Below are 27,868 nucleotides of genomic sequence, written 5' to 3'. Positions count from 1 at the left end.
CTCTTGCACTGACTTGTAAAAGAAGCAATTCCACCAAACCCTTCTTGAGCGTGGATTAAAAAGTCCCTGATCATGCATTATAAGGCCTCAAATTACACAAACATTAACAGAAACGAGGTAAGCTCCCTGAGCGTCTCAGGATAAAAGTGCTTTATAGAATTCAGACATTCTTTTCTTGGCTGCAATGTATCTAAGAGTGACAGAGTCAGACCTTTAAACTCAGATGAGGTGATTTGTGCTGCACAATTTATAGAAACAAAATTCTACAAAGCAATTTGGAAATTACAGTATGTGCTACTGGAAACCAAAATACTGTAAATTATTCTCAGTAATAAATCAAAGAATCAACGACTCTTGACCACTAAATCAGTAATACTTTCTGTAGAGAATTATGAGAGTTACATCTGCCGTGTGCCTGCAAATGTAAACTATTAAATAGTTACCAGCTACGGATACAGAAACTAAAATAATTTTGATCTCTTTTTTAAAATTTCATTCATAATTTTTGTAGGGGCTCAAAAAGCCTAGATTTTATTTAAGCATGACTATATGCTATAAAAAATAGCTATCGTAATTTTGAGTTTGATATTTTTTAAAGAACTTTTTCAAATGAAGCATTTTCTTGAACTCAAGTAATTAGGAGAATTAAAAATATTTATCGATAATTGATTCCATTAGGCATTCTGGATATAATCACTTTTGATAAAAGATATAGAACCAAATATTAAAACATTTCCATGTGAATACATTGGAGAATACCCTAAAATAAAGCTCAGAAAAAGGAACAGTAACATAGCTTCAATTATTTTACCAAGTAGCCATAGAAACATGCAGAAACATGGTCCTTCAAGTAAATTAATTACTCTGATTTTGCTCCTAGCTGACACAAATTACTCATTTCCTGGGCCTTGCTACAAGAAGGCTTCAGAGCAAAAGAAGAAATGCAATCAAAATGCAAAAAAAAGTACATTATTTGCCAGCCTTGCAGTAACGGGTTTACTATCACCCCTCGTCCCCCGCAGACTTGCAAGAGAGGTTCATAGGCCAGCCTCTTACATGCTTAAATGATCTCATTCCTAGACCTGACTTCCTGCAGCAGTTCTCAGTGGAGGCATTGGGACTTGCATTCAATTGGAAAGTGCCTCTAGTTACTTGTTATAAATAAAGTATTAAAGCTTGCAAATGACTTACTTTAAAAAGCTAGTTCAAATTTATCTCTAAAATAAGCAGAGGTGATAAAGTATTTACAACTAGAAGGGCCTGGGCATCTACCCACAACGCTCGCCTGAGTGGTTGCTGCTGTCCCAGGTGCTCGATGATGAAGAAGTTCAGGGTACTAGAGGAGAAATGTGTCAGTACAGAGGGCATTGAGAGGAGGGAGGCTTAGGAAACCTAAGCTTTTATCAACTAGGAGGGAAGTATCTTGGCATGTTAACAACCCAGTACATCTGTCTGTTAGGGCGAGGAAAAGGTGAATATCATTTTTTTGAAAATCACATTAGTCTCATTTACATATTTCCTGCTGTATTTTCTTGAACAAAAAAGGAGGTGGAGTGACATGATGGAAATGACACATAACCCATGGCTTTTCTCATCTGTGAACCCGGGGAAGTATGCCACATATAAATACAGGAAGGCAGGGTTACAACTCTGCCCTTCTGCTCCCACACACTATTACTCTGCTAGGGCTGCCATAATGTAATAATGCAGACTCGGTGGCTTAAACAACAAAAGCTTACTTCTGGAGTCTGGAAGCCCAAGACCAAGGGGTCACCAGGGTGGGTTTCTGGTAAAGATCCTCTTCCTGGCTTGTAGACAGCCGCCTTCTCGCTATGTGCTCACATGGCCTTTCTTCTCTGTGCATATGGAGAGAGAATGATCTCTCGTGTATCTTCTTCTCCTTATATGGGAACCAGTCCTATCAGATTAGGGTTCCATCCTTATGACCTCACTTAATCTCAGTAACCTCCCTAAAAACCCTATAGCTAAACACAGTCACATTGGGGGGTTAGGACTTTTGAACTTTGGCAGGACACAATTTAGTCCACAACACACACCACGTGAGAGGAAGAGAGAGAGGCTTTTGCTCCCACACATTCTCTACTCTGACCAAATTAAGTGAAGGTGAATTCAGAACTACTGCTCCAGGCAAAGAGCACTTTTAAAGGAGACCACCACTGTAGAATCACCCATCTATGGACACGACACATTCTGAACTGGATCTCACTGAGGCCTGGGCCACCTTGGCTAAAACCACACCTAATCACTGCTGCTGTGCACCCAACTTATCAACCAGCAAATACTTATTGGATACCAACTGTATTCCCAGACCAAGGAGATACACAAGAAGTATAAGAGCCACATAGTTAGGGGGTTGGGGGAGAGAGAGTATATTCACTGGTGAATCAACCAGTGACTATATCAGCTCATTTCTGTTTAATCAGTGTGGACCAGAGTCTTCGTGACAGCCATGTGGAATTTTCACAGGTAGAAACACCACTCTACAAATACTACTGTGATGACCACTTCCTTATACCTCTCCGTCACGGTTTCCATGGAAACAAGAATATTCCTCATTATATTATAGTAAAATGACCCAAAGCAGACTGAGCCCTGGAACTTTTGGTGCAGAGAGAGGTGATGTCAGCGGAACTTGTTCATTATAATCAGTTCCAATTTCACTCGAGTCTCATTCATATTGGATTGTGATGAACATTTGGTCAACGGGATGCTTAAATGAAAAATATAAAAAAGTGACCAAAGAGGAAAAGATAAACGAGTGGAAAACCATATGACATTTTAAGTCTAGGAAAAGAGGAGCATAACAGAGTATGAATGGTAGAACACCTCAAAAATAGATAGTAAGATTCCAGGTGAATTAAGAGACTATATGAGAAGATACTGAAACAGAATTCTGGCTGGGATACAGAAGTACAAAATTCTCCATAGAAGAAAATTCAAAGATCAAGGCAGTACAGCATATAAAAAGAGCCTAAAACTCTGGAAGTGGAAAACAGTGGGTCAAATACAATACAGAAGTTCTCACTGGTTTGATGTCCTCAGCTCTCTGAGTTTCAGTCTACTCATCTTTAAATAGTTATGATGGTATTCATTTCACTGATTAACTGCAAGGGGTAAATGAATACACACACACACACACACAAATGCAGAATGTCTGTAACAGTGCCTGATATACACAGTAAAACCACTCATAAAAATGTGCTGAAGGAATACATTAATAGTATAATTAGCAGCTATATTTCTGATGCTAACTTTGAGCTAAAACTATCAGCCACGATAACGGCAATGCCATCTGCAGGGAGACATGGAAGATTAGAATCCCTTCCATGCCTTTGTGTAGACAGATGAGTACCAGTCATTTGGCTTAATAGAAAATTATTGTCAGTACTACCCTATCATTTGCCTTCTACAAATGTCCAGATGCCACTAAATTGAGCCCAAGGTCACCATGGTGGAGTCCACTGTCCTGTAGCTGACTGTCTTATTTCTATCTGAGCTGACGCAGGGCCAGATGTTTGCATGGTGTCTACTGCTGGCCTTATAATTTTCAGCAACTTTTAGAATGAAATTAGTCCCCAGATGACTGACCAGAGGGCAACCAGGGCAGTTATCCCTGCTGAATTCTGTTTCCAGCTGTTCATGGGATTATCCTCCCCCGTTCTGGGAGTTTTCTGCCAACTGATCAAAACATTGTTTCTCTCTCTCTGCTCACAGTAGCATTTGTGTTGTAGACTTCAGGTGGGCCAGAGCCCCGGCCCTGGACGCTGCTCAAACAAGAATCATCTCTTCCTTGAAGGATGGTTTAGAAAATTAGTTTACTTTCTTGAATATGTTTTCAGTTGGTGTTAATTCCACCCAGTGGATGGGCAGCTAAATCCTTTGAAGTTGCTAAACGTATTTGAGAGCAAAAAAGAATTTTTTAGGAGATGACAAATGTTCAGTTTGTAGTTTAGCTCAATTGCTGTCAATATTTGCAAAAACTAAATGTCAAAAGGAATGAAAAATGTCCAACCATGTGAGCCAAATTAAAGGTTTCTTGTAAGAATTGCATTCATAGAATTTAACCTAACAGAGGCCTATCTCCCTTGGACCCAGGCATGAGATGTCAAACTCTGGGGCCCTGAGCTTTAGAGGGCTCTGCTCTGACCCTCCTGCCGTTACCAATTTCCACCAGGTGAGGGTTCCTCAGGGCCAAGAGGATGTGTCCCATGCAGAATCTGTGCCTCCCCTCTGCCTCAGGCTGCTCTGGGCACCTGTAGATCAGGAATGTCCTTCCAAACAGCCCTGAGCCTGCTTCTAGGACCTGTATAGGCCTCTGTGTACACTGGAGGCCCAAGCAATGGCAGCATACAGGGGATGTGAAAAGGGTGTAGACAGGAAAGCTGGGGTGTATACACAGGTGCACTGAGGTTCCTGGTGGTAAAGGAAGATAGGGCTTCAAGTGGGAAGAGAAAGGGAGGTGACCAAAGAATGGGGCTGCGGGTCAGGAGTTTGGAACTAGATGCCTGTTACAAAACATAAAAAGGAATCTGAGAACTTTAAACTCAAATTTGGTTTTCCAGGATGTGATGAAGGTGTACTCGTCCAGGTAAGGGACTAGAACGTATTTTATTTGGCAGTTTGCTAGCCTGACTTGTGACATATTGGACACGAGGAACATGGGTAGCACGTTACTCTTACTCAAGGCTCCTGTAAATGTCAGGGGTGGGGATGTATCAGAGTTAACTTTAGAATATTACAGTCTTACAAATGAAAGAGTAATTGTATTAAATTCTGTTAGTTTCTTCAGCAATACTAAGATTACAGCTAATAAGCCATAATAAGAAATAGCATGTTTCTAAGATATATATTTTTTTTTTTTTTGCGGTACGCGGGCCTCTCACTGTTGTGGCCTCTCCCGTTGCGGAGCACAGGCTCCGGACGCGCAGCCTCAGTGGCCACGGCTCACGGGCCCAGCCACTCCACGGCACGTGGGATCCTCCCGGACTGGGGCACGAACCCGTGTCCCCTGCATTGGCAGGCGGACTCTCAACCACTGCGCCACCAGGGAAGCCCAGATATTCTTTTTTAATGAAAATTGCAAACATCTACAAAAGTAGAGGTTACAGCATAAGAAACTCTCATGTACCCATCACACAGCTTAATTATAATCAACTCGTGGCCAATAACATTTCACATTTCCTGCTTATCCTCCTTCTAGATTGTTTAAAGCAAATTATTTACGTCAGTATGTACAGACTACAAAGACTCTCTTTAAAAATGTAACCATAGGGCTTCCCTGGTGGCGCAGTGGTTGAGAGTCCACCTGCCGGTGCAGGGGACGTGGGTTCGTGCCCCGGTCCGGGAAGCTCCCACATGCCGCGGAGCGGCTGGGCCTGTGAGTCGTGGCCGTTGAGCCTGCGCGTCCGGAGCCTGTGCTCCGCAACGGGAGAGGCCACAACAGTGAGAGGACCGCATACAGCAAAAAAACCAAACAAACAAACAAAAAAAATCAGCCTCAGAATAACAATTGCAACAGGACCTCCAAAAATATGATTACTAAAAACAATTACACTTTCCGTGTTTCTTTTTTTCAGATAATTGATTTTATTATTTTTCCATTTTTATTTATGTATTTGACATATAACATTGTATTAGTTTTAGGTGTACAGCATAATGTGTCTTTCTTTTTGTCTCTAATATATCCTACTATGAATGTATGAACTTCTCTGTCTTGAAGTCATTTCAAAGGATTCTTCTCTATGTAGTTTTGTTATCAACTCAATTTACAGTTAGATGTATTCTGTTGTGCTTTCAGTTTTTCAGAATTTTTAAATTAGATGTTATGCTATAATTACATTCAACATTCATATATTTTAAAAGTCAAATTCTCAAAACAAAGTTTATTCAGAGAAATTTAACTTCTATTCCTGTCCCATCCTCTCTTTCTCACTATAGTTAACCATCTTCAAAGTTTTACTTTATCCTCCCCAATATACCTCTTTCCATATATTTTTTACACGTGTACATACACATATGTGCACAAAACTCACTTCCTTCTTAGATAAATTGTAGCATAATATATATACCCAACTTTTTCTACTGGTATTTTTTCCTTACTTCTGGTGATTTGATGATTATATTTATATGAAAATATGGAGAAAAATATTGATAGAAATGTTGAAAATAAGGACAAAAACTGCGTGAGAATATTTTCAGAAGTAGTATAATGGAAATAATATTGACTTCATATATCATATTTACGTCTAATATTTACTGCAAATTTAACTAAAGATGAACTTCTCAAATTGCTAAAGGCTCCTTAATCAAGTAATTCTGAAAAAGGGTGCAATGATATTTGAACTTTATTATAAGTTTTAGGGTGAGCTGGCTTGAAAATATATGCCTGAAACAACGTTTTGTGTCTTATGCAAAATGACAGAGACACTTGTCAGACATGCAGAACATATGGCAAGCAATGAATAGATACACATTGATTCTTGAAAACATTGGAAGAAAAATTTTAGTAAACTGGTATATATCCAAAACAGTAACTATATGTACTTGCTCCAAAGATAAAGATTGCACTGAAACAAATACTGAAGTTTTGAGAAGCTTAACATCTAGTACTTTTTGTAGTGTACAATAGGAAGAAAATATATCTCAAGGGACAGACAGACCTGTCGAAACCTGGCTCAGCTGTTTATTGGCTGTGTGACCTTTTGTAAATTACTTAACCTCTCTGAGCATTATTTTTCTTATCTATAAAATATGGACACTAATACTTCTGCACAGGATTGTAAGCAATGAGATTCCATGTTTAAAGCAACCCCCAAAGTTACTGGTACAAAGTTAATACTCAATAAATACTAGTTCATTTGCTCTTTTGTAGGTATAACAGAAACAGGAAGCTGTATAGAGTAATGGTTAAGAGGCAGGCTATCTGAGTTCAAATCCCATTGTCACGCTCAAGCCGTGTGACAATAGTTACGTTATTCAACCTACATGAGCCTCAGTTCCCTCATCTTTGAAAGAGAGATAATAGGAATATTTTTCATGGAGGGTTAAGAATTAAATTACATGTAGTATTATGTTTCCTTCATGAGGAAGGGAACTTCTCTTCTGTTTCACTGCTATATCCCTAGCACCTAGAAGAGTATCTGACACATGGTTAGTTCTCCTTAACTGCCAGTAAAAGCTAGATTAAACATTTGCATCTCACGTAGCTTCTGTTTAAAGGGTCATCATAGAAGTTTCAAGTGTGCTGCTTTGCCGCTATTCACATCTAAGGAGTTCTCCCCTTGTGCACTTAGACATAGTCCTTTGCCTCTCTAGGTTTTATTAAATGATGGATGTCCTCACCATCACTGTAATCTCCAAGGTCCTGGCCTTTCCTAAATCAGGCTTTAGGTACACTGAGGCAGTTCCTGCAACCTTACTACTCTACTACTCAATTCTTTACTCAAGAGAGACTGTTCAGAAAGTCTAGGTCTGCACCAACTTGAAGCCATTCAAATCTATTACACAGACCTGCAGGGTATTTCCTGATAACATATGCTTTGGTGATTGTTTCTGAAAAGGCAATAGACTTGTAAGTGTTATATGTCATACATATTGGAAGTGTACTACATATATTACTATTTCACTGGGGACTCTCTTGACAATAATGTGAATTGCTGAGGGAACAGAAATCAATTCTTAAAGTGTTTTTGACATCAAAGGTGACCGCTGGGCTTCAGGGAAAGGGTTCAAAGTAAGATGGACTTGAGTGATTGAGATGTTCCCAAGATCAACACTACAAAGGTAGGCCAACTTCTATTTTGTTTGCTGGGAACCAGAAATAAATGCAAAAATATAAGAGTTGTATAAAGGAATGGATAAAAGGGGAAGGAAGGCAGAAAGATAATTCACAAAAGTAAGTTATTAGAGGCACTGGAAGGACGACATGCTGGGGTTATAAATTTCTTCTGTAGTCATAAAAGAGAGCAGTACAGCAAAGCCTAGACCCTGGGAAGAGGAAACAGAATACCTTGGCCTAGACCATGTACGGATAAACCTCTACCTTTGTGTCTGAGAATGGACAGTACCCAAATAGACAATAGGTAAAATCAAAGGAAAGCCACATTCCTTGTCTTTGGTAAAAGCAAACATTAATTGTGCCTATCAAGAATGAATAAAAGGAATAAACATGGTCTATGAAAATGACTGTGTGATAATAAATATTCGTGTTGAATCTAAAAAAGAAAAAAAAAGATAGGCCAGGCATTCTCTCACTATCCAAGATGCAAGGGCATGGTGAAGGCCTGATTCAAAGGGCTAGTGTAATTAAATAAGGGCTTTATAGGAAGAGTCCCAGCCACACATGACCGTCAGCTACTTCTAAAACCCACTGGGAATACTCACACCTTTAGGCCCATCTTTGTCTTCTGTTCTCTTAACCTAAACTGCCCTTTCTTCAGTTTTCAATGCTTCAATACCCATCTCAAATGAATCCCTCTTTGGCTAGCAGAGGTTTTCTTAGATTATTTTTCTCTCCCTTTCTTGCAGCGAAGATGTGGTTTCATCTAACATGATTTTTTTTTTTTTCCAAGTGTGACTCTAGCTTTACCGTTAAGATCCTGAGGGGCAGGGGACAGAACTGACTTAATTTGTGCCCGCGCTCCCTCCCCATCTCATTTAACACAGGGTCAAATCAACTTTTCCCTATAAAAAAAAGTTGTCACAGTTGGATCTCAATAGTGCCTGCAAAATCTTCCTCCTAATGTAACAGTACCACCTGAATGGAAAGAAAATTTTTAAATTAAATAAAATTAATCAGACATCTGAAAGTTATTCAGGTAAATACGATGTACCAGAATGGCCAGATGTAATCCACAGCTACGGCTTAATAAATGATAGCTAAAACAGCAACAGGGCACATTAGAAATACTATTAATACTTTATTCATTTATTACATTTACTGAGCACCTACTATATATCACTCTAAAACCATAAGAAGTTTATGGTCTACTGTAGGGGAACACATAGGTTGAGGTCCAAACACGCTAGCAAGAAAAATATATAATTATGTGACTAAAGTCTTGCAATAATCAGGTGAGGAAAGTGGAATGCTCTAAAAGGCATCAAGGAGAAAGTACATCTGGAACTGGGCTTTGTTAGCTAAATACATATTGCCCAAGCCAACTGCAGAGGGGAAACCTGGGTCATCTCAGCTCAATTCAATGATTAGGCAGTCTATATAGTAAATGTAACTGTAATTTGAGGGCAGTCGGGATGTTTGGAAATACTACCTTTACCATCAGCCTAGTTAATTTGATAACGCAGTACAAAAATCTCAGCCGAGATAACTTGATAATGCAGACCATAAAAGACGCACTAAAGATACAACGACTGAACTTTCCTTATGAGTTCTGAAAAAAGAAAATGACAGATGCCAAGTTTTCTGTTTAATCTGATATAATTTCATTTACCCCTCCAGCCCATGTTTCTCCTGGGTCCACAGTCTCAAACAGGTGGTGATGATCAAGTTTAAGAAACACCATCAGGGACCTCCCCTCCAGTGCAGGGGGGCCCAGTTCAACCCCTGGTGAGGGAACTAGATCCCGCAGGCCACAACTAAAAGATCTGCATGCTGCAACAAAGATCCCACGTGCCGCAACTAAGACCCAGCACAGCCAAATCAATAAATATTTTAAAAAAAAAAGAAAAAAGAAACACCATCAGTGGCAGAAAGTATGAATTTATGATCAAGGCTGAGATCTGCATGAACTACAATTGCTTCTGATATCATCTGAAACTTCATTTTCTACCATGGATTATAAACTACAAAATGAATGGAAGTGGGAATAGAAAGGGTATTTGACCAGAAGTCAGAAGTCCTAGGATTTAGATTGGTATTTACCTCACCACGTGACCATGAACAAGTTACTTCAGTTTTTAAGTTTCAATATCGTATTTATTTAACAGTTGCCATGTGATCCAGCAATCCCACTCCTGGGCACGTATCCGGACAAAACCATAATTCAAAAAGATACATGTACCCCAATTTTCACTGCAGCACTATTCACAATAGCCAAGACATGGAAAGAACCTAAATGCCCATTGACAGATTAACGGGTAAAGAAGATGTGGTATATATACACAATTGAATACTACTCGGCCACAGAAAAGAATGAAATAATGCCATTTGCAGCCACATGGACGGACCTAGAGATTATCATACTAAGTGAAGTAAGTCAGAAAGAAAAATACCATATGATAACACTTACATGTGGAATCTAACATATGACACAAATGAATTACCTATGAAACAGAAACAGACTCACAGATATAGAGAACAGTCCTGTGGTTGCCAAGGGGAAGGGGGGGTGGGGGAGGGATGGATTAGGAGTTTGGGATTAGCAGATGCAAACTGGTATAAGTATAATGGATAAACAATGAGGTCCTACTGTAGAGCACAGGGCCCCATATTCAATATCCTGTGACAAACCACAATGGAAAAGAATACAAAAAAGAATGTATACATCTATAACAGAATCACTTTGCTGTACGGCAGAAATTAACACAACATTGTAAATCAACTATATTTCAATAAAATAAAAAAATTTAAATACTGTATTTATTTAAATTATGATATTGCAATATGTCCTGCCTACTACACTTAAGATCACAGTGAGAAGTGAATGAAATAATATAGGGAATGGTTTTGGAAACACTGAGCAATAAAAGAAGTGTAAAAGTCACTATTTTGTGGCCATGTTGATATCAATATTAATAAAAACACTAACCATAAAACCTAACAGCTCGAAATGCTATTGAAACTACACAAAATGAAACTCATATTGGTGTTATGAGAAAATGCCTCCTGTCGCTTGCCGCTACTCGAACCAACAGGTGAAAAACCTTGGGTCAGGAGAAATGTGAAAACAATTCTGAAACACAAGTTAATGAAAACTACGACACATTTCTTTTGTCAGAACCCCATAGCTTTAGCATAGCGAATTCCCTACTTTATTCCCTGGAAACATCCTTAAAAGCTTGAGGCTGTTTGTTAGCGACAGATGTAGACATTTATAACCAACGACCATCTTCACTGAATTATTTTTCCCAAATGAAACAAAGGATCCAAAAGAACAGTTCCAAGTGTTTACAGTCAGCACACAGACATACACTCTGTGGGAACACCATTTGTTAAATGCACTGCCTATGGACCAAAAAGGTAACCAGAACAACAATCCTTGCTCCTCAGACTGCTGCTGTTGCATTGTCCCATATGCTACCCCAGACAGACCGGTATAAATGTTATCCGAGGGTCAGAAAACACTCTGAAAGTAAACTTTACCCTACGGGAAGCAAACGTTCAATGCACCAAATTCCGTTTAGTGCCCTGCAGACAGGAATTCTGCAAAGAATATTCTGAAACAGACAACTCATCTTTTATAGGTGAGCGCTCTATCACAGAAACCCAGGAACAGGAAACTGGTTCCTCATGCTCCCAGGCCATCATAGTTTATAACTCTAAGAATGATGACTATTATCAAAATTTTAAATATCCCCAGAAATGGCCATTCTAAAACCTCTCTTGAAAGCAAGTTTCTATCATAGACACACTATCTTTAAAATTCTTCCATGCGTTTAATCTTAGTCTTTCATACTACAATGCTGGCTGCACCTTTCTGCTTCCGTGAAGGTATTCATTCATTCTTGTATTCATGCATTTATTTTTCAACCAAATTCAAACAAAAATTTTTTGAAAGAACACCATGGCAAAGGTCATTAGTAATAGTACAAAAGATATATGGGGACATGAGAAGCATTCTCTGTCCCTTGGATAGGCAACAAAAACTTTTAACTCTTTATTTGGATCATTATTAAGAACAACGTATGGAAACAGCTGCCTATCTGCAGAAAATATAGAGGACAGAAGAACATGTTGAACCGCCCCAAGAATAGTAATTAACAAATTTAGACTGTGAGAAACTCTATCGGTCAAATGCTCTAGATTTTTCAATAGATAAATTTGAAGAAAAAGCAAGTGATGTAGGGTAACCTGTTGGCTAACAGGAACCTAAAAGATATATACAGTTTCAGAAAAAACACACAAGATTAAAATGTCTGGGGACGCATATTAAATGAAAAAAAGTATTAAACCACCAACAGATAAATGGATAAATAATGTGTGTATGTGTGTATATTATATATATATATATATATATATATATATATAATGGAATATTACTCAGCCATAAAAAAGAACAAAATAATGTCATTTGCACCCACATGGATGACCCCAGAGATTATCACACTGACTGAAGTAAGTCAGAAAGAGAAAGACAAATACCACACGATATCACTTACATGTGGAATCTAAAATATGACACAAATGAATATATCTACGAAATTACCAAGGGGAGGGGGGCGGAGGGAATGACTGGGAGTTTGGGATGAGCAGATGCAAACTATCATATATAGAATGGATAAACAACAAGGTCTTACTGTATAGCACAGGGAACTGTATTCAATATCCTGTGATAAACCATAATGGAAAAGAATATAAAAAGGAATAGATACATACATATATATATATATATATATAAATAAAACTGAATTACTTTGTTGTACATCAGAAGTTAACACAACACTGTAAATCAACTGTATTTCAATAAAAATTTTTAAAAACTATTAAAAACACCGGGAGGTTAGTGCTCTAAAGTCAAAATAGTTATTATTGGGGGAAGATAAGGGTTGAGATTGGGAAGAGGGATGTGGAGGGGATTATGGGGGGCTGGCAGAGTGTTCTTTCTTGACTTGATGCTGCTTCCAAGAATGTTCACCTTAGAATAATTCATTAAGTCAAAAATTCAAGGCAGAAGGGGAGAGGCAGCATGTCAAAAGGAGGACCTCTGTAGTCTGGAGTTCCAGAGTTTGGAGCCGTGTGGCTGACAGGGTCTTGGTGCTCCGGCCGAGTGTCACGCTTGAGCCTCTTATGTGGCAGAGCCGAGTTCAGGACATTGGACCACCAGAGACCTACCAGCCGCACGTAATATCAAACTGCGAAAGCTGTCCCAGTGATCTCCATCTCAATGCTAACACCCAGCTCCACTCAACAACCAGCAAGCAAGCTCCAGTGCTGGGCACCCCATGCCAAACAACTAGCAAGACAGGAACACAACCCCACCCATTAGCAGAGAGGCTGCCTAAAATCATAATAAGGTCACAGACACCCCAAAACGCACCATTGGATGCGGTCCTGCCCACCAGAAAGACAAGATCCAGCCCCACCCACCAGAACACAGGCATCAGTCCCCTCCACCAGGAAGTCTACACAACCCACTGAACCAACCTTAGCCACTGGGGGCAGACACCAAAAACAATGGGAACTACAAACCTGGAGGCTGTGAAAAGGAGACCCCAAACACAGTAAGTTAAGCAAAATCAGAAAACAGAGAAATATACAGCAGATGAAGGAGCAAAGTAAAAACCCACCAGACCAAACAAATGAAGAGAAAACAGGCAGTCTACCTGAAAAAGAACTGAGTAATGAGAGTAGAGATGATCCAAAATCTTGGAAATAGAATGGAGAAAATACAACAAACGTTTAACAACGACCTAGAAGAACTAAAGAGCAAACAAATAATGATGAACAACACAATAAATGAAATTAAAAATCCTACAGAAGGAATCAATAGCAGAATAACTGAGGCAGAAGAATGGATAAGTGACCTAGAAGATAAAATAGTGGAAATAACTACCACAGAGCAGAATAAAGAAAGAAGAATGAAAAGAATTGAGGACAGGTCTTCCCTGGTGGTGCAGTGGTTGAGAGTCCGCCAGCTGATGCAGGGGACACGGGTTCATGCCCCAGTCTGGGAGGATCCCACATGCCGCAGAGCGGCTGGGCCCGTGAGCCATGGCCGCTGAGCCTGTGCATCCGGAGCCTGTACTCCGCAACGGGAGAGACCACAGCAGTGAGAGGCCCACGTACCACAAAGAAAAAAAAAAAAAAAAGAACTGAGGACAGTCTCACAGACCTCTGGGACAACATTAAACACACCAACATTCGAATTATAGGGGTCCCAGAAGAAGAAGAGAAAAAGAAAGGGACTGAGAAAATATTTGAAGAGCTTATAGTTGAAAACTTCCCTAATATGGGAAAGGAAATCGTCAATCAACTCCAGGAAGCACAGAGAGTCCCACACAGGATAAATCCAAGGAGAAACACGCCAAGACACATACTACTCAAACTATCAAAAATTAAAAACAAAGAAAAAATATTAAAAGAAGCAAGGGAAAAGCAACAAATAACCTACAAGGGAATCCCCAAAAGGTTAACAGCTGATTTCTCAGTGGAAACTCTGCAAGCCAGAAGGGTGTGGGAGGACATATTTAAAGTGATGAAAGGAAAAAACCTACAATCAAGATTACTCTGCCCAGCAAGGATCTCACTCAGATTTGACGGAGAATTTAAAACCTTTATAGGCAAGCAAAAGCTAACAGAATCCAGCACCACCAAACCAGCTTTACAACAAATGCTAAAGGAACTTCTCTAGGCAGGAAACACAAGAGAAGGAAAAGACCTACAATAATAAACTCAAAACAATTAAGAAAATGGTAACAGGAACATACATATTGATAATTATCATAAATATAAACGGATTAAAAGCTCCAACCAAAAGACACAGACTGGCTGTATGGATACAAAAACAACACCTGTATATATGCTGTCTACAAGAGACCCACTTCAGACCTAGGGACACATACAGACTGAAAGTGAGGGGATGGAAAAAGATATTCCATGCAAATAGAAATCAAAAGAAAGCTGGAGTAGCAATTCTCATATCAGACTAAATACACTTTAAAATAAAGAATGTAACAAGAGACAAAGAAGGACACTACATAATGATCAAGGGATCAATCCAAGAAGAAGATATAACAATTGTAAATATTTATGCACCCAACGTAGTATCACCTCAACACGAAAGGCAAATGCTAACAGCCATAAAAAGGGAAATCGACAGTAACACATTCATAGTAGGGGACTTAAACACCCCACTTTCACCAATGGACAGACCATCCAACACGAAAATAAATAAGGAAACACAAGCTTTAAATGATACATTAAACAAGATGGACTTAATTGATATTTATAGGACATTCCATCCAAAAACAACAGAACACACTTTCTTCTCAAGTGCTCATGGAACATTCTCCAGGACAGAGCATATGTTGGGTCACAAATGAAGCCTTGGTAAATTTAAGAAAATTGAAATCGCATCAAGTATCGTTTCCGACCACAGTGCTATGAGACTAGATATCAATTACAGGAAAAACTCTGCAAAAAATACAAACACATGGAGGCTAAACAATACACTACTAAATAACCAAGAGATCACTGAAGAAATCAAACAGAAAATCAAAATATACCTAGAAACAAATGACAGTGAAAACACGACGACCCGAAACCTATGGGATGCAGCAAAAGCAGTTCTAAGAAGGAAGTTTATAGCAAAACAATCCTACCTCAAGAAACAAGAAACATCTTAAATAAACAACCTAACCTTACACCTAAAGCAATTAGAGAAAGAAGATCAAAAAAACCCCAAAGTTAGCAGTAGGAAAGAAATCATAAAGATCATATCAGAAATAAATGAAAAAGAAATGAAGGAAACGATAGCAAAGATCAATAAAACTAAAAGCTGGTTCTTTGACAAGATAAACAAAACTGGTAAACTATTAGTCAGACTCATCAAGAAAAAAACGGAGAAGACTCAAATCAATAGAATTAGAAATGAAAAAGGAGAGGTAACAACTGACACTGCAGAATTACAAAGGATCATGAGAGATTACTACAAGCAACTATATACCAATAAAATGGACAACCTGGAAGAAATGGACAAATTCTTAGAAATGCACAACCTTCCAAGACTGAACCAGCCAGAAAAAGAAAATATAAACAGACCAATCACAAGCACTGAAATTGAAACTGTGATATAAAATCTTCCAACAAACCAAAGCCCAGGACCAGATGGCTTCACAGGCGAATTCTATCAAACATTTAGAGAAGAGCTAACACCTATCCTTCTCAAACTCTTCCAAAAAATTTCAGATGGAGGAACTCTCCCAAACACATTCTATGAGGCCACCATCACCCTGATACCAAAACTAGACAAACATGTCACAAAAAGAGAAAACTACAGGCCAATATCACTGATGAACATAGATGCAAAAATCCTCAACAATATACTAGCAAACAGAATCCAACAGCACAGTAAAAGGATCATACACCATGATCAAGTGGGGTTTATCCCAGGAATGCAAGGATTCTTCAATATACGCAAATCAACCAACATGATACACCACATTAACAAATTGAAGGAAAAAACCATATGATCATCTCAGTACATGCAGAAAAAGCTTTTGACAAAATTCAACACCCATTTATGATAAAAACCCTGCAGAAAGTGGGCATAGAGGGAACTTACCTCAACATAATAAAGGCCATACATGACAAACCCACAGCCAACATTGTTCTCAATGGTGAAAAATTGAAACCATTTCCACTAAGATCAGGAACAAGACAAGGTTGCCCACTCTCACCACTATTATTCAACGTAGTTTTGGAAGTTTTAGCCACAGCTATCTGAGAAGAAAAAGAAATAAAAGGAATCCAAATTGGAAAAGAAGTAAAACTGTCACTGTTTGCAGCTGACATGATACTATACATAGAGAATCCTAAAGATTCTACCAGAAAACTACTAGAGCTAATGAATGAATTTCGTAGAGTAACAGGATACAAAATGAACGCACAGAAATCTCTTGCATTCCAATACACTAAAGATGAAAAATCTGAAAGAGAAATTGAGGAAAGACTCCCCTTTACCACTACAACAAAAAGAATAAAATACCATGGAATAAACCGACCTAAGGAGACAAAAGACCTGTATGCAGAAGACTATCAGACACTCATGAAAGAAATTAAAGATGATACAAACAGATGGAGAGATATACCATGTTCTTGGATTGGAAGAATCAACATTGTGAAAATGACTCTACTACCCAAAGCAATCTACAGATTCAATGCAATGCCTATCAAACTACCAATGGCATTTTTCACATAACTGGAACAAAAAATTTCACAATCTGTGTGGAAACACAAAAGACCCCAAATAGCCAAAGCAATCTTGAGAAAGAAAAATGGAGCTGGAGGAATTGGGTCCCCTGACTTCAGACTATACTACACAGCTACAGTAATCAAGACAGTATGGTACTGGCACAGAAACAGAAATATAGATCAATGGAACAGGATAGAAAGCCCAGAGATAAACCCACGCACATATGGTCACCTTATCTTTGATAAAGGAGGAAAGAATATACAATGCAGAAAAGGCAGCCTCTTCAATAAGTGGTGCTGGGAAAACTGGACAGCTACATGTAAAAGAATGAAATTAGAACACTCCCTAACACCATACACAAAAATAAACTCAAAATGGATTAAAGACCTAAATGTAAGAATAGACACTATAAAACTCTCAGAGGAAAACATAGGCAGAACAGTCTATGACATAAATCACAGCAAGATCCTTTTTGACCCACCTCCTAGAGAAATGCAAATCAAAATAAACAAATGGGACCTAATGAAACTTCAAAGCTTTTGCACAGCAAAGGAAACCATAAGCAAGACGAAAAGACAGCCCTCAGAATGGGAGAAAATATTTGCAAACGAAGCAACTGACAAAGGATTAATCTCCAAAATTTACAAGCAGCTCATGCAGCTCAATATCAAAAAAGCAAACAACCCAATCCAAAAATGGACAGTAGACCTAAACAGACATTTCTCCAAAGAAGGTATACAGATTGCCAACAAACACATGAAAGGATGCTCAACATCACTAATCATTAGAGAAATGCAAATCAAAACTACAATGAGGTGTCACCTCACACCAGTCAGAATGGCCATCATCACAAAATCTACAAACAATAAATGCTGGAGAGGGTGTGGAGAAAAGGGAACTCTCCTGCACTGTTGGTGGGAATGTAAATCGATACAGCCACTGTGGAGAGCAGTATGGAGGTTCCTTAAAAAACTACAAATAGAACTACCATACGACCCAGCGATCCCACTACTGGGCATATACCCTGAGAAAACCATAATTCAAAAAGAGTCAGGTACCACAATGTTCATTGCAGCTCTATTTACAATAGCCAGGACATGGAAGCAACCTAAGTGTCCACTGACAGATGAATGGATAAAGAAGATGTGGAAAAATATACAATGGAATATTACTCAGCCATAAAAAGAAACGAAATTGAGTTATCTGTAGTGAGGTGGATGGACCTAGAGTCTGCCATACAGAGTGAAGTAAGTCAGAAAGAGAAAAACAAATACCATATGCTAACACATATATATGGAATCTAAAAAAAAAAAAAGAAAAAGGTTCTGATGAACCTAGGGGCAGGACAGCAATAAAGACGCATACGTAGAGAACGGACTGAGCATATGTGGAGGGGGAAGGGTAAGCTGGGACAAAGTGAGAGAGTGGCATGGACATATATACACTACTAAATGTAAAATCGCTAGTGGGGAGCTTCCCTGGTGGTGCAGTGGTTGAGAGTCTGCCTGCCGATGCAGGGGACACGGGTTCGTGCCCCGGTCCGGGAAGATCCCACATGCCGCGGAGCGGCTGGGTCCGTGAGCCATGGCCGCTGAGCCTGCGCATCCGGAGCCTGTGCTCCGCAACGGGAGAGGCCACAACAGTGAGAGGCCCGCGTACCACAAAAAATAAAAAATAAAAAAAGCTAGTGGTAAGCAGCCATATAGCATAGGGAGATCAGCTTGGTGCTTCGTGACCACCTAGAGGGGTGGGATAAGGAGGGTGGGAGGGAGACATAAGAGGGAGGTGATATGGGGATACGTGTATAGGTACAGCTGATTCACTTTGTTATACAGCAGAAACTAACACACCATTGTAAAGCAATTATACTCCAATAAAGATGCTAAAAAAAGAGAAAAACCTTCAAGAAGGATTTGCCAGTATGGAACAATGAGAACCCCTAAACACTGAGAGTGGGAATGCAAAATGGCATGGCTACTTTGCAAAACAGTTTGGCAGTGTCCTGTAAAGTTAAACATAGGCTTACTACATGACACAGTAATCCCATTCCTAAGACAGATGGAAACATACTGAGACCTGGGAATGAAAGCTGTATGTTTATAACAACCTTATAATCACCCAAAACTGGAAGAAATCCATCATCAGGTGAATGAATAAACAAATGGTGGTACTTCTATACGATGGATTATGACTAAGCAATGAAAGGGAATGAAGTACTGGTATATGCAACAACAAGGCTGCATTTCAAAAGACTTGCTAAGTGAAAGAAGCCAGATACACAAAATAATTAAATACTTTATGACTTCAATGATAAGAATTTCTGGAAAAGGCAAAACTACAGGGAGACAAATCAGATCAGCCATTGCCAGGGTCTTAGGGTGTGGAGAGGGAACAGACCATAGGGAAATGAGGGAACTTTTCAGGGGCATGAAAATATTCTGTATTGATTGCAGTGGTGGTTGCATGATGGCATATGCTTGTCAAAACTGGTCAAACTATACACTTAAAAGATGGATTTTCTGTAAACCTGACCAAAACAACGTTTATTATTTAGAGCAGGAATGAATTTAGTTTCCAATTTTAAAATGAAACATATTCTCCCATATCCTGCATCCATTTTCTTAAAAGAAAAAGTGTGTTGGGTAGGGATAGTAATACATTAAGAGTTATAACAGGTAATTGAAAAAGACATTTGGAGGAGAGACTAAATCACTGGTATTTTTACTGAGGACTATGTCTTCAGAGAAATAGTTTAGAAGTGAAAACAATTCTGGTTGTCATAAAGTTCTCTCTGTTCAGGCTTTTCCCAAAACTGTTTCAAATAAATCCTAAAGCAGACAACAGCAGAGCCAAGAGCAATAATGGTTATGTTCACAGCAGAGGATCTTCACTTCCTTTTACCAGCCAGGTTTCTCAGTATTCAATTTGACTGTCCTCAACAGAAATATTTCATCTGGGCATGGCAGTTTTCTCGTCTCAACTTCTCCAGAGTCAAGTAACCAAAACAGACATGGTGAAAGCCCAGTCCCACAGAGTATCACTGTCATCAAAACATGGAGAATAAGACAATCCACTCCAAGTTCCTAGCATGAAACCTGGTTGTTAGAACTTCAAGAAGCCCTGGTTATAACAGCGTAATTATAACTTCACGCAAGAAATGCATTTCAGTTCTAACACATGGCCTTTTCAAAAGCCTAAAAAGCATTATAAAACTATAGTGCAATTCAACTTCCTCATTTTACAAATGAGCGAAATGAGATCCAGAAAGGTCAAATTACTTAACCACTGTTATCAAGCTAGTTAGAAGTGGGGCTAGAACCAGGTCCTAGAAAACCCATTCAATAGGACAGTGCTCTTTCAAATGAAATTGGAACTAAATTTTATGTTACGATTGTTTTCTCTACCAGGCTTGAATAATAGGCGATGTAATTTTCATGTTGTCTACTCAACAATATATAGCTCCGTTAAGAATTTTAAAAACTTGTGACAAGGTCATCATGTCTTATACGGAAGCAGAACTACAAGGGAATCAAGGAATGTTTCATATTAAGTTAGCAACTGCTGAAAAACGTCTCCTTTCTTTCCATTCTCTATATAATTGATTTTAGCCCCTCTCTGCTGTGCTCAAGTGAGAACTTATACGCCAGATACTAAGATACACATTTCTGACATCAAAGTATGATCCATATTATGTTAACCAAGCATTTAAAGAAGATGCCATGTAAACTCCTTTCTTCCGTCTGCTGCCATTTGAAGAAAAGTTATCATTTGACCAGTGCTGCTTTGCCATTTTAAACTTCTGGTAAATTCACCCAGAGGAGCAAATGAGAGGCCTCCATTTTTATGACGAGTCTCCATTTTTATGACAGCAAGAAATATTGCTGATCATGTGGAAATAGCAACTCCAAATCAATAGAAAATTGCCCTCTACATTCATCAGGAGGAACAGGGCACTGAGGGGAGCCAGCGTCTGTGACAGCTTAAAGCTGATGAAGACTCTGGGACAGGAACAAGTGTAGAAGAGGGGCAGAAGGGCCTGTGCTGTTGACTGCCCAAAGGTCAACTGACGGCTGTCCTCATCTTGTTACATTTCACTCCTTCTAAAAATGTAGAGAAAATGTTCTTTTAATGTACCAGACAGATACGGAGGTAGAAGGGAATACGTGGGCAGAACACTGAAGGGCATATTACCTTCTTCAACACACACGTCTATGCCACATGCCTACAGCTTCCAAATGGGCAGTGGAAAATGAACCCTGGGATTCTATAAAGTCTCTGAGAGCTGATTAACGTGAACAGCAACCAGTGAACGAGGCGGTAAAACCAGCTCCATGTGCGTCTCCTTGAAGTTCAGCAAGCAGCAGACTGCACTTCAGCATAGCAATCAACTGTGAGAGGAGAAATCCCCTTACTGGAAGCAAAGAAATAGCTTCAAGGCAGCAGATAACAGCGCAGGGAGAGAAGGTCAAAACAGGTGCAGAGAAATTCTGGAGGTAGAGAGTGCAAGCTTGGATTCCATTTGGGTGATTTTTAACTATCTTAGTCAATTATGAGTGACAAAGCTTCATTGTTCCCTTTACTGAAATTTACACTGCATCGTGTAAACACACACACACACACACACACACGCACACACACGCACACACACGCCTGGAACTTTTCAAGGCTGCAGGGAAACAATGATTGATTCCTGATGCTTTGGGTGTGATGTGGTTTGCTAACTGCATATCTTTTACAAAACATGTCTGCTTGATGGTGAGAGTACCAGGTTGATTCTAATTCAAAGCTTCAAATATACTGCAGCACAGAGCTGCCACATGATAAACACGTGTGTTATTATTGCTAGTGTCACTACCCAATCATTAATTTCATCTGATTTGACTCATGCCTTTGCACGATAACGTACTATTAACAACTATGAAGTCTGGCTGTCCAGAATTTAGACAAAATTTCCCTTCATTTATAGCTAAACTATAAATGTGTTGTTTGGCTCATATATGTACATACGGCTTCTCCATCTGGAGTCTACATTTTTTGAGGATACATACTATGTTCTATCTTATTGTGCACACAATAAAAGCAGTTGACTGTCCTATATAACAGCAGCTTTCAGTAATAGCCTACACATTGATTAGATTGTTTCCAAAGGGACCAACTCAAATACTTGTGCAAATCATGCATGGTTTGCATGAAATCAACTCTGTAGAGTCGCTTATTTCTTCAGAAGTCTGTGTTTTAGAAATCATTGTTACTCCATCTCAATACACCCCAGCTGGTTGGAGACACTCTCCCTGGAATCTAATTGATGCACAAACATTTCATTCACTCAAGGTGGAGTAATGAAGCTGGGGGTTCAAACACTAATTATCTTTACATACATAGCCTCAGTTCGCCCCACTGACCTTAGCTGGCTCGACAATCGCACTTCAAAATGGTTAAAGGGAGGATAAAGACAGTTATGGAATACAGGGGGGAATCACAAAGCGAATCCCACATAAAATATGCCCAGCCATGTATACTACACAGACAATGGGTTAAACAATCATTATGACATCTGGAAAGCATCTTTGATTTATATCACCAAATAATAAGAGAAGGAAGGAGCAACGTGAATGATACCAACACCTGCCTTTCAGTACCACCTACTGCATCTGTCTTGATTCATACCTTCATCTATGGGGAAGGCTTCATTTGAAAGTATCCTTTTTCTTCTCTGTATTTACATTAAAGAAGGTAAATGGTCTAAATTAAGTTTGTTATGGCTGCCTGAATCACCCTCAGCGAAGACAATTTCTGATTTATGAGCTTAGAGCTAATTATGTAACCTCTAGTCACATTTTTTTTAATTGCCCAAATTTTGGACCGCTGCTGATCATTATATCCTAATCAGAGGTCAGGAGGAGGAAGGGCTTATGGATGAAGGTTTGGTGATGACATACAAGAGAACTACTCATTTAAACGCTTTCATAGATTTTTATCACCTAAGTGATCTCATTACTCATTACCACAGGTAAATCACAAATACTCAGGTTTGCCTAGTGCGTTTAAGCCACCAAGCCCATCACCTAACTGAAATTGCATAAAATCAAGCCCCAAAGTAATTCTGAATCGCTCATTCTGACACCTGAATTCTACTTCACACATATACCCAATTGCCCCAGCTTCTAACTTCATTATTCGTTTTCCCCTTCAATGCCTCACATCAGCCCTGAATCTGAGGCTCAGGATCTCCTTGACTACTATTTAGATGCTCCCATGGCTACGGTACTATCAAACATACCAGAAAAATACCTTACCCAACTCAGCCCAGGCCTCAGCATCTCATGCCTCTGTGCCCTAGGTTCATAAAAGAGGTATTGGAAAAATACAACACATGTATATTTACATGTCCCCATGAACTTGAAGTATAGTGCTTAACTTGAGAACCTTTAGCACTGGAGTTCTTCCTGCTTTACTTGTTTTCACTTAGGCATAGACCCAGAATTCCTAAATCATATAGTGTGAAATTACTTAACTTCATAGACGTAAGTGACGTAGCAGAAGCAGTAATACTTTTACGAATTAATCCTAATTTGCACTATCGTGGACCACTGTCTATTATACCCTTTAATGCCATCTCTGGAGGGGCCTATGAGATGCATTCTACTATGAGTTTATTGCCAAAGATAATGTCTCTCTCTTTAGGGAGTAGTAGCCTTTGTCTACGAGATTAGGATTACATATCCTCTTGTGTTTTCCTTTTAATCTTGTCTGCCATGAATCTTAGAGCTAAATTAAATGTTCACTCTCAGAAAGCATGCTGGGCTGTGTAAGTATGATTACTCACCACATTCCCCTTTCACGGTCTTTATTTTCCGTTTTTATTTTAACAGCCTTACCGTAAAACTACCTTTTCTTGTAAGTCACTTCGCACCCTTTGAAAAGGTAGGCTATTACATTACTCTAAAAAGTAAACTCATCCCATGAACAATACTCAAAGTATGCCTACATTACGTCTCAGATATCATCATGTACAAAAGGAACTTGTCAACCCAGGAAAAGAAGGAGAAAATTATGACTATAAAAGTTTTAAATGTAATGCAATTATTTGGATTATAGAACTTATTTACATGAGCATTTAGATACTGACCATGTCCAAGGGTGACATGCTCTAGACAAGCTCTGTAATACTGAGAATTTTACAAAGACTTAGATTATAGTAACAGGGTTGCTTGAATAAGCCTAACTAGAAACATCTTACAAACCGCAGTTTAAAAGGTAAAAGGCCATCAGCAATGGTTTAGTGGGTCTACTTAAATTATCGTGTAATTATCTTCTCTGTTACATAGCCTTTCTCCCCCCATCTTTTGCTGATTTACATTAGTTGTCTGGCTATAACCGGACTTGAACTTTCAATGTCAATGAAGCTTACTAAGAAAACTGATTACGTTGTGGCAAAAAATCTTCACAAAGGCAGTATGTAAAACCACCCACTATTTGTTTTACAAATAATTATCTTCTCTTTCAACCTAGAATGTAGCCTCGGCTCTTGTGCAACTCAAAGCTGTATGGGGTTGTCATGTGATTTATAGCAGATGACCTGGCGTCGTATGAAAGCCATTTACTGTGCCGGGTGCCTCACGCCCTGTAAATCAATAGCTTGAGTACAGAGACATCTCAATTAGACAGTACAAGGGTAGCAAGATCTGCACCTTCCTTTCTTGTATCATTAAAATGGCAAGTATCGGGCTTCCCTGGTGGTGCAGTGGTTGAGAGTCCGCCTGCCAATGCAGGGGACACGGGTTCGTGCCCCGGTCCGGGAAGATCCCACATGCCGCGGAGCGGCTGGGCCCGTGAGCCATGGCCGCTGAGCCTGCGCGTCCGGAGCCTGTGCCCCGCGACGGGAGAGGCCACAACGGTGAGAGGCCCGTGTACCGCAAAAAAAAAACAAACAAACAAAAAACCAAAGAAATGGCAAGTATTACAAAATGGTACTTGTTTTAAAGTTGCTTCGGAGAGTGGGGAGGAGCTATTATTTCAAGTTTGGAGACATAAAGTGAGATTTGCCATCGAATAGAATGAAAAACTGAGCACAAGGTTGTATAAGTAATAGCCTGTGAGGGGTGGGACATGCATTTGTTAAAGTATTGACTGGTGCATTTCTACAGCACCTGTATTATCATGGGCTCCAAGAGTTGAACAGGCTGTTAAATTATGACTCTGAAACCGAGGAGTCATCCATCCTTCCTACCCTGTTCTTCCAAGATGCCTTTAAACCAAAATTCCAAACATTCGTGGTGTGAGCCTCCATAAGATAAATCATCCAAAGGCTCAACTTTGCTCTGTCCCTGCAACACACCTAAAAATTATGCTGTCAATATAAAAGCCTCATCAATGAGGAAGCACAATTATCCATCACCCATCATATCCAAATCCCAGTGGTAAATGAAAGATAAGACCCACCCCGTTTGCTGAAGAAAATTTTAGGGCAACGTCTCAAACTGGATTCTGCCTGGGATAACCTCATGAAGGAGAAAAGAATCAAAAATTATTTTCCTGGTTTTGCAAATGGTGAAGTGAAACATGAAAATAAAAGCAAACTGTTCCTCATAGGGTGCCCGTATCTGGTCCCAGGACTGTAACTGCACAAGTCTGTGTTTCTTCCATGAAAATGAAGAGATTTTAAATAACAGGTTGAATCTTCACCTGGCCCCACATATATATATATTTTTTTAATTAATTAATTAGTTAATTTTTGGCTGCATTGGGTCTTCATTGCAGCACGCGGGCTTTCTCTAGTTGTGGCAAGAGGGGGCTACTCTTCCTTGCGGTGTGCGGGCTCCTCATTGCGGTGGCTTCTCTTGTTGCGGAGTGGGCTCTGGGCACACGGGCTTCAGTAGTTGTGGCTCACGGGCTCAGTAGTTGTGGCTCGCGGGCTCTAGAGCGCAGGCTCAGTAGTTGTGGCTCGCAGGCTCTAGAGCGCAGGCTCAGTAGTTGTGGCGCACAGGCTCAGCTGCTCCGCAGCATGTGGGATCTTCCTAGACCAGGGATTGAACCTGTGTCCCTACATTGGCAGGCAGATTCTTAACCCCTGTGCCACCAGGGAAGTCCTTGGCCCCCTATTAACTGTAATTGGAAGCTGAAAGATTCTTACTGTGCTGGAATTAAATAAAAGGAGAGCTACTTTTCCAGAATCCTTTCAAATTCAAGTTATGTCTTTTTAAAGGAAAGAAACTCATTGATTTTGATTTTTTTTTTAAAGATTTTAAATATTTATTCTAAATAAGGAGTAAATAAGGAGTAAGAGCTTACTGGACGATTCACATTCTTTCTACCTGAAAATAGGATTATGAGGACCAGTAAAATTGCATTCTCCTGGCTGGCCGTTCACAGATCATGCCAATAGGCCACACAACCACCACATCTCACTGAAAGATACTTTGGAAAGCCATTGGGGAAGAAAAGACAACCAGCTTCAATAAAGCCAAGACTGAGGTGCAAGCGGAAAGTTCCAGAAAATTGGTCCAAATGCAATCGGATGGTTTGGCTAGAAGAGAAGGTCTAAATTGCTGGTCATTAGCTCCTCAAATGCAACACAAGCTTACACAATGGAAACTCAAGCAAAGGTGTAATTGGCACAGGGAGAGATGCACCTCCTGAAACAAGATGCTCCACGCAGAACAATACCTGGAGAACTGCTGCTGCAGGCCACGCATCTGAATTCTGTTCCTCTCGGACTCCAGTGTCACCTCCTGCAAGCGCTTCTCACTCTGAAGACGTAAGTGTCTCTCCTCTTCCAATTCATGTATCAGCTTCTCATGCTAGAAAAGGCACACAGGGGATGACTTTTAAGAAACTGTTTCTTAAATATTATAAGAAAATAATTACTAGGCACTGTTGGTTACTAAGTGTTAACTTGGACTTCATATATTAATTAATTTCATCCTCATTACAACCTCATCAAGTACGTTCTATTATTAATCTCTTATTATCTAGGAAACCAAGGATCAGAGACCTTGAAGTAATCTGTCATTAAAAAAACAGAAGGTAACAGATTTTCAATCCTGGCTGATTTGACTCTAATGTATGAATGATTTCCACTAAACCAGGTGGCTTCTTATGCAGAGATGAAGATTCATGACTGAATAATACTAGCAGGTGAATAAGAATTCAAGTAATAATGATAAGTCCATTAGCGCCTGTTCAGGATTATTTCATCTTTTCAATCTCTGGTAAATGCTTTAAAGAGAACACTACTGATTTTTATAGAAGGACCAGGAACTTCCACTTAATTATACCAAGAAGCTGATGAGAATAAGGTTAAAGAATTAGTTTTGTATTTGCCCAACTAAGTTTTCCCAGATAGAAATTGGTTATGCCACCCTCTTTATGTGTAGTCCTAGAAAGCGAGCTCCTCACACATGGGCATCATAGATTAAAAGGGGGACTGGATGAGCCAGAATAGATGGTTCATCAAAAACGCACTCCAGGAACTGGTAAAAAGCACACAAGCTCAGATCCTGACATTACAGACTGAGCCACGCTATGACTTTTTCATTTCGGTTGTGCTGTTGTTACCACCTGTGTTTTTTTTTTTTTTTTTTAGAGCATGTCATGCAATTATGGTTGTGGATGTTACTACATTAAGCACTATGTGTTAAGGATATGTATTCCATGATGAAAATCAAAGACTCAATGTCTGCTTAAAAGAGACCTACATTCTTAAAGGGAAAGATGGGAAGCATATACTTCAGTCTCCAAATAAATCAGACACTATG

At 39.4% G+C, this 27,868-nt stretch overlaps 1 protein-coding gene across 12 annotated transcripts in view; it reads right to left on the bottom strand.

Moving 5' to 3' along the window:
• The window catches only part of NCKAP5 (NCK associated protein 5), a 1,052,051-nt gene that overhangs the window by 446,003 nt on the left and 578,180 nt on the right, over window positions 1-27,868 (bottom strand). For 11 of the 12 annotated variants that reach the window (XR_003793798.1, XM_029224397.1, XM_029224398.1 and 8 more), the window contains one exon: window positions 26,778-26,911. Coding sequence is in view for 10 of the 12 variants with exons in the window: in XM_029224397.1 (XP_029080230.1) it covers window positions 26,778-26,911 (134 nt within the window). In the remaining 2 variants the exon portion in view is untranslated. Of the gene's footprint in view, window positions 1-26,743; window positions 26,912-27,868 lie in introns of those variants that run through there. The other variant, XM_029224408.1, reaches the window with a different exon arrangement.

This window comes from Monodon monoceros, unplaced genomic scaffold (assembly GCF_005190385.1).
Source record: "Monodon monoceros isolate NGI ecotype Baffin Bay Population unplaced genomic scaffold, NGI_Narwhal_1 Super_Scaffold_16, whole genome shotgun sequence".
Lineage (NCBI taxonomy): Eukaryota > Metazoa > Chordata > Mammalia > Artiodactyla > Monodontidae > Monodon > Monodon monoceros.
This window is presented reverse-complemented; position numbering and strand designations above follow the sequence as displayed.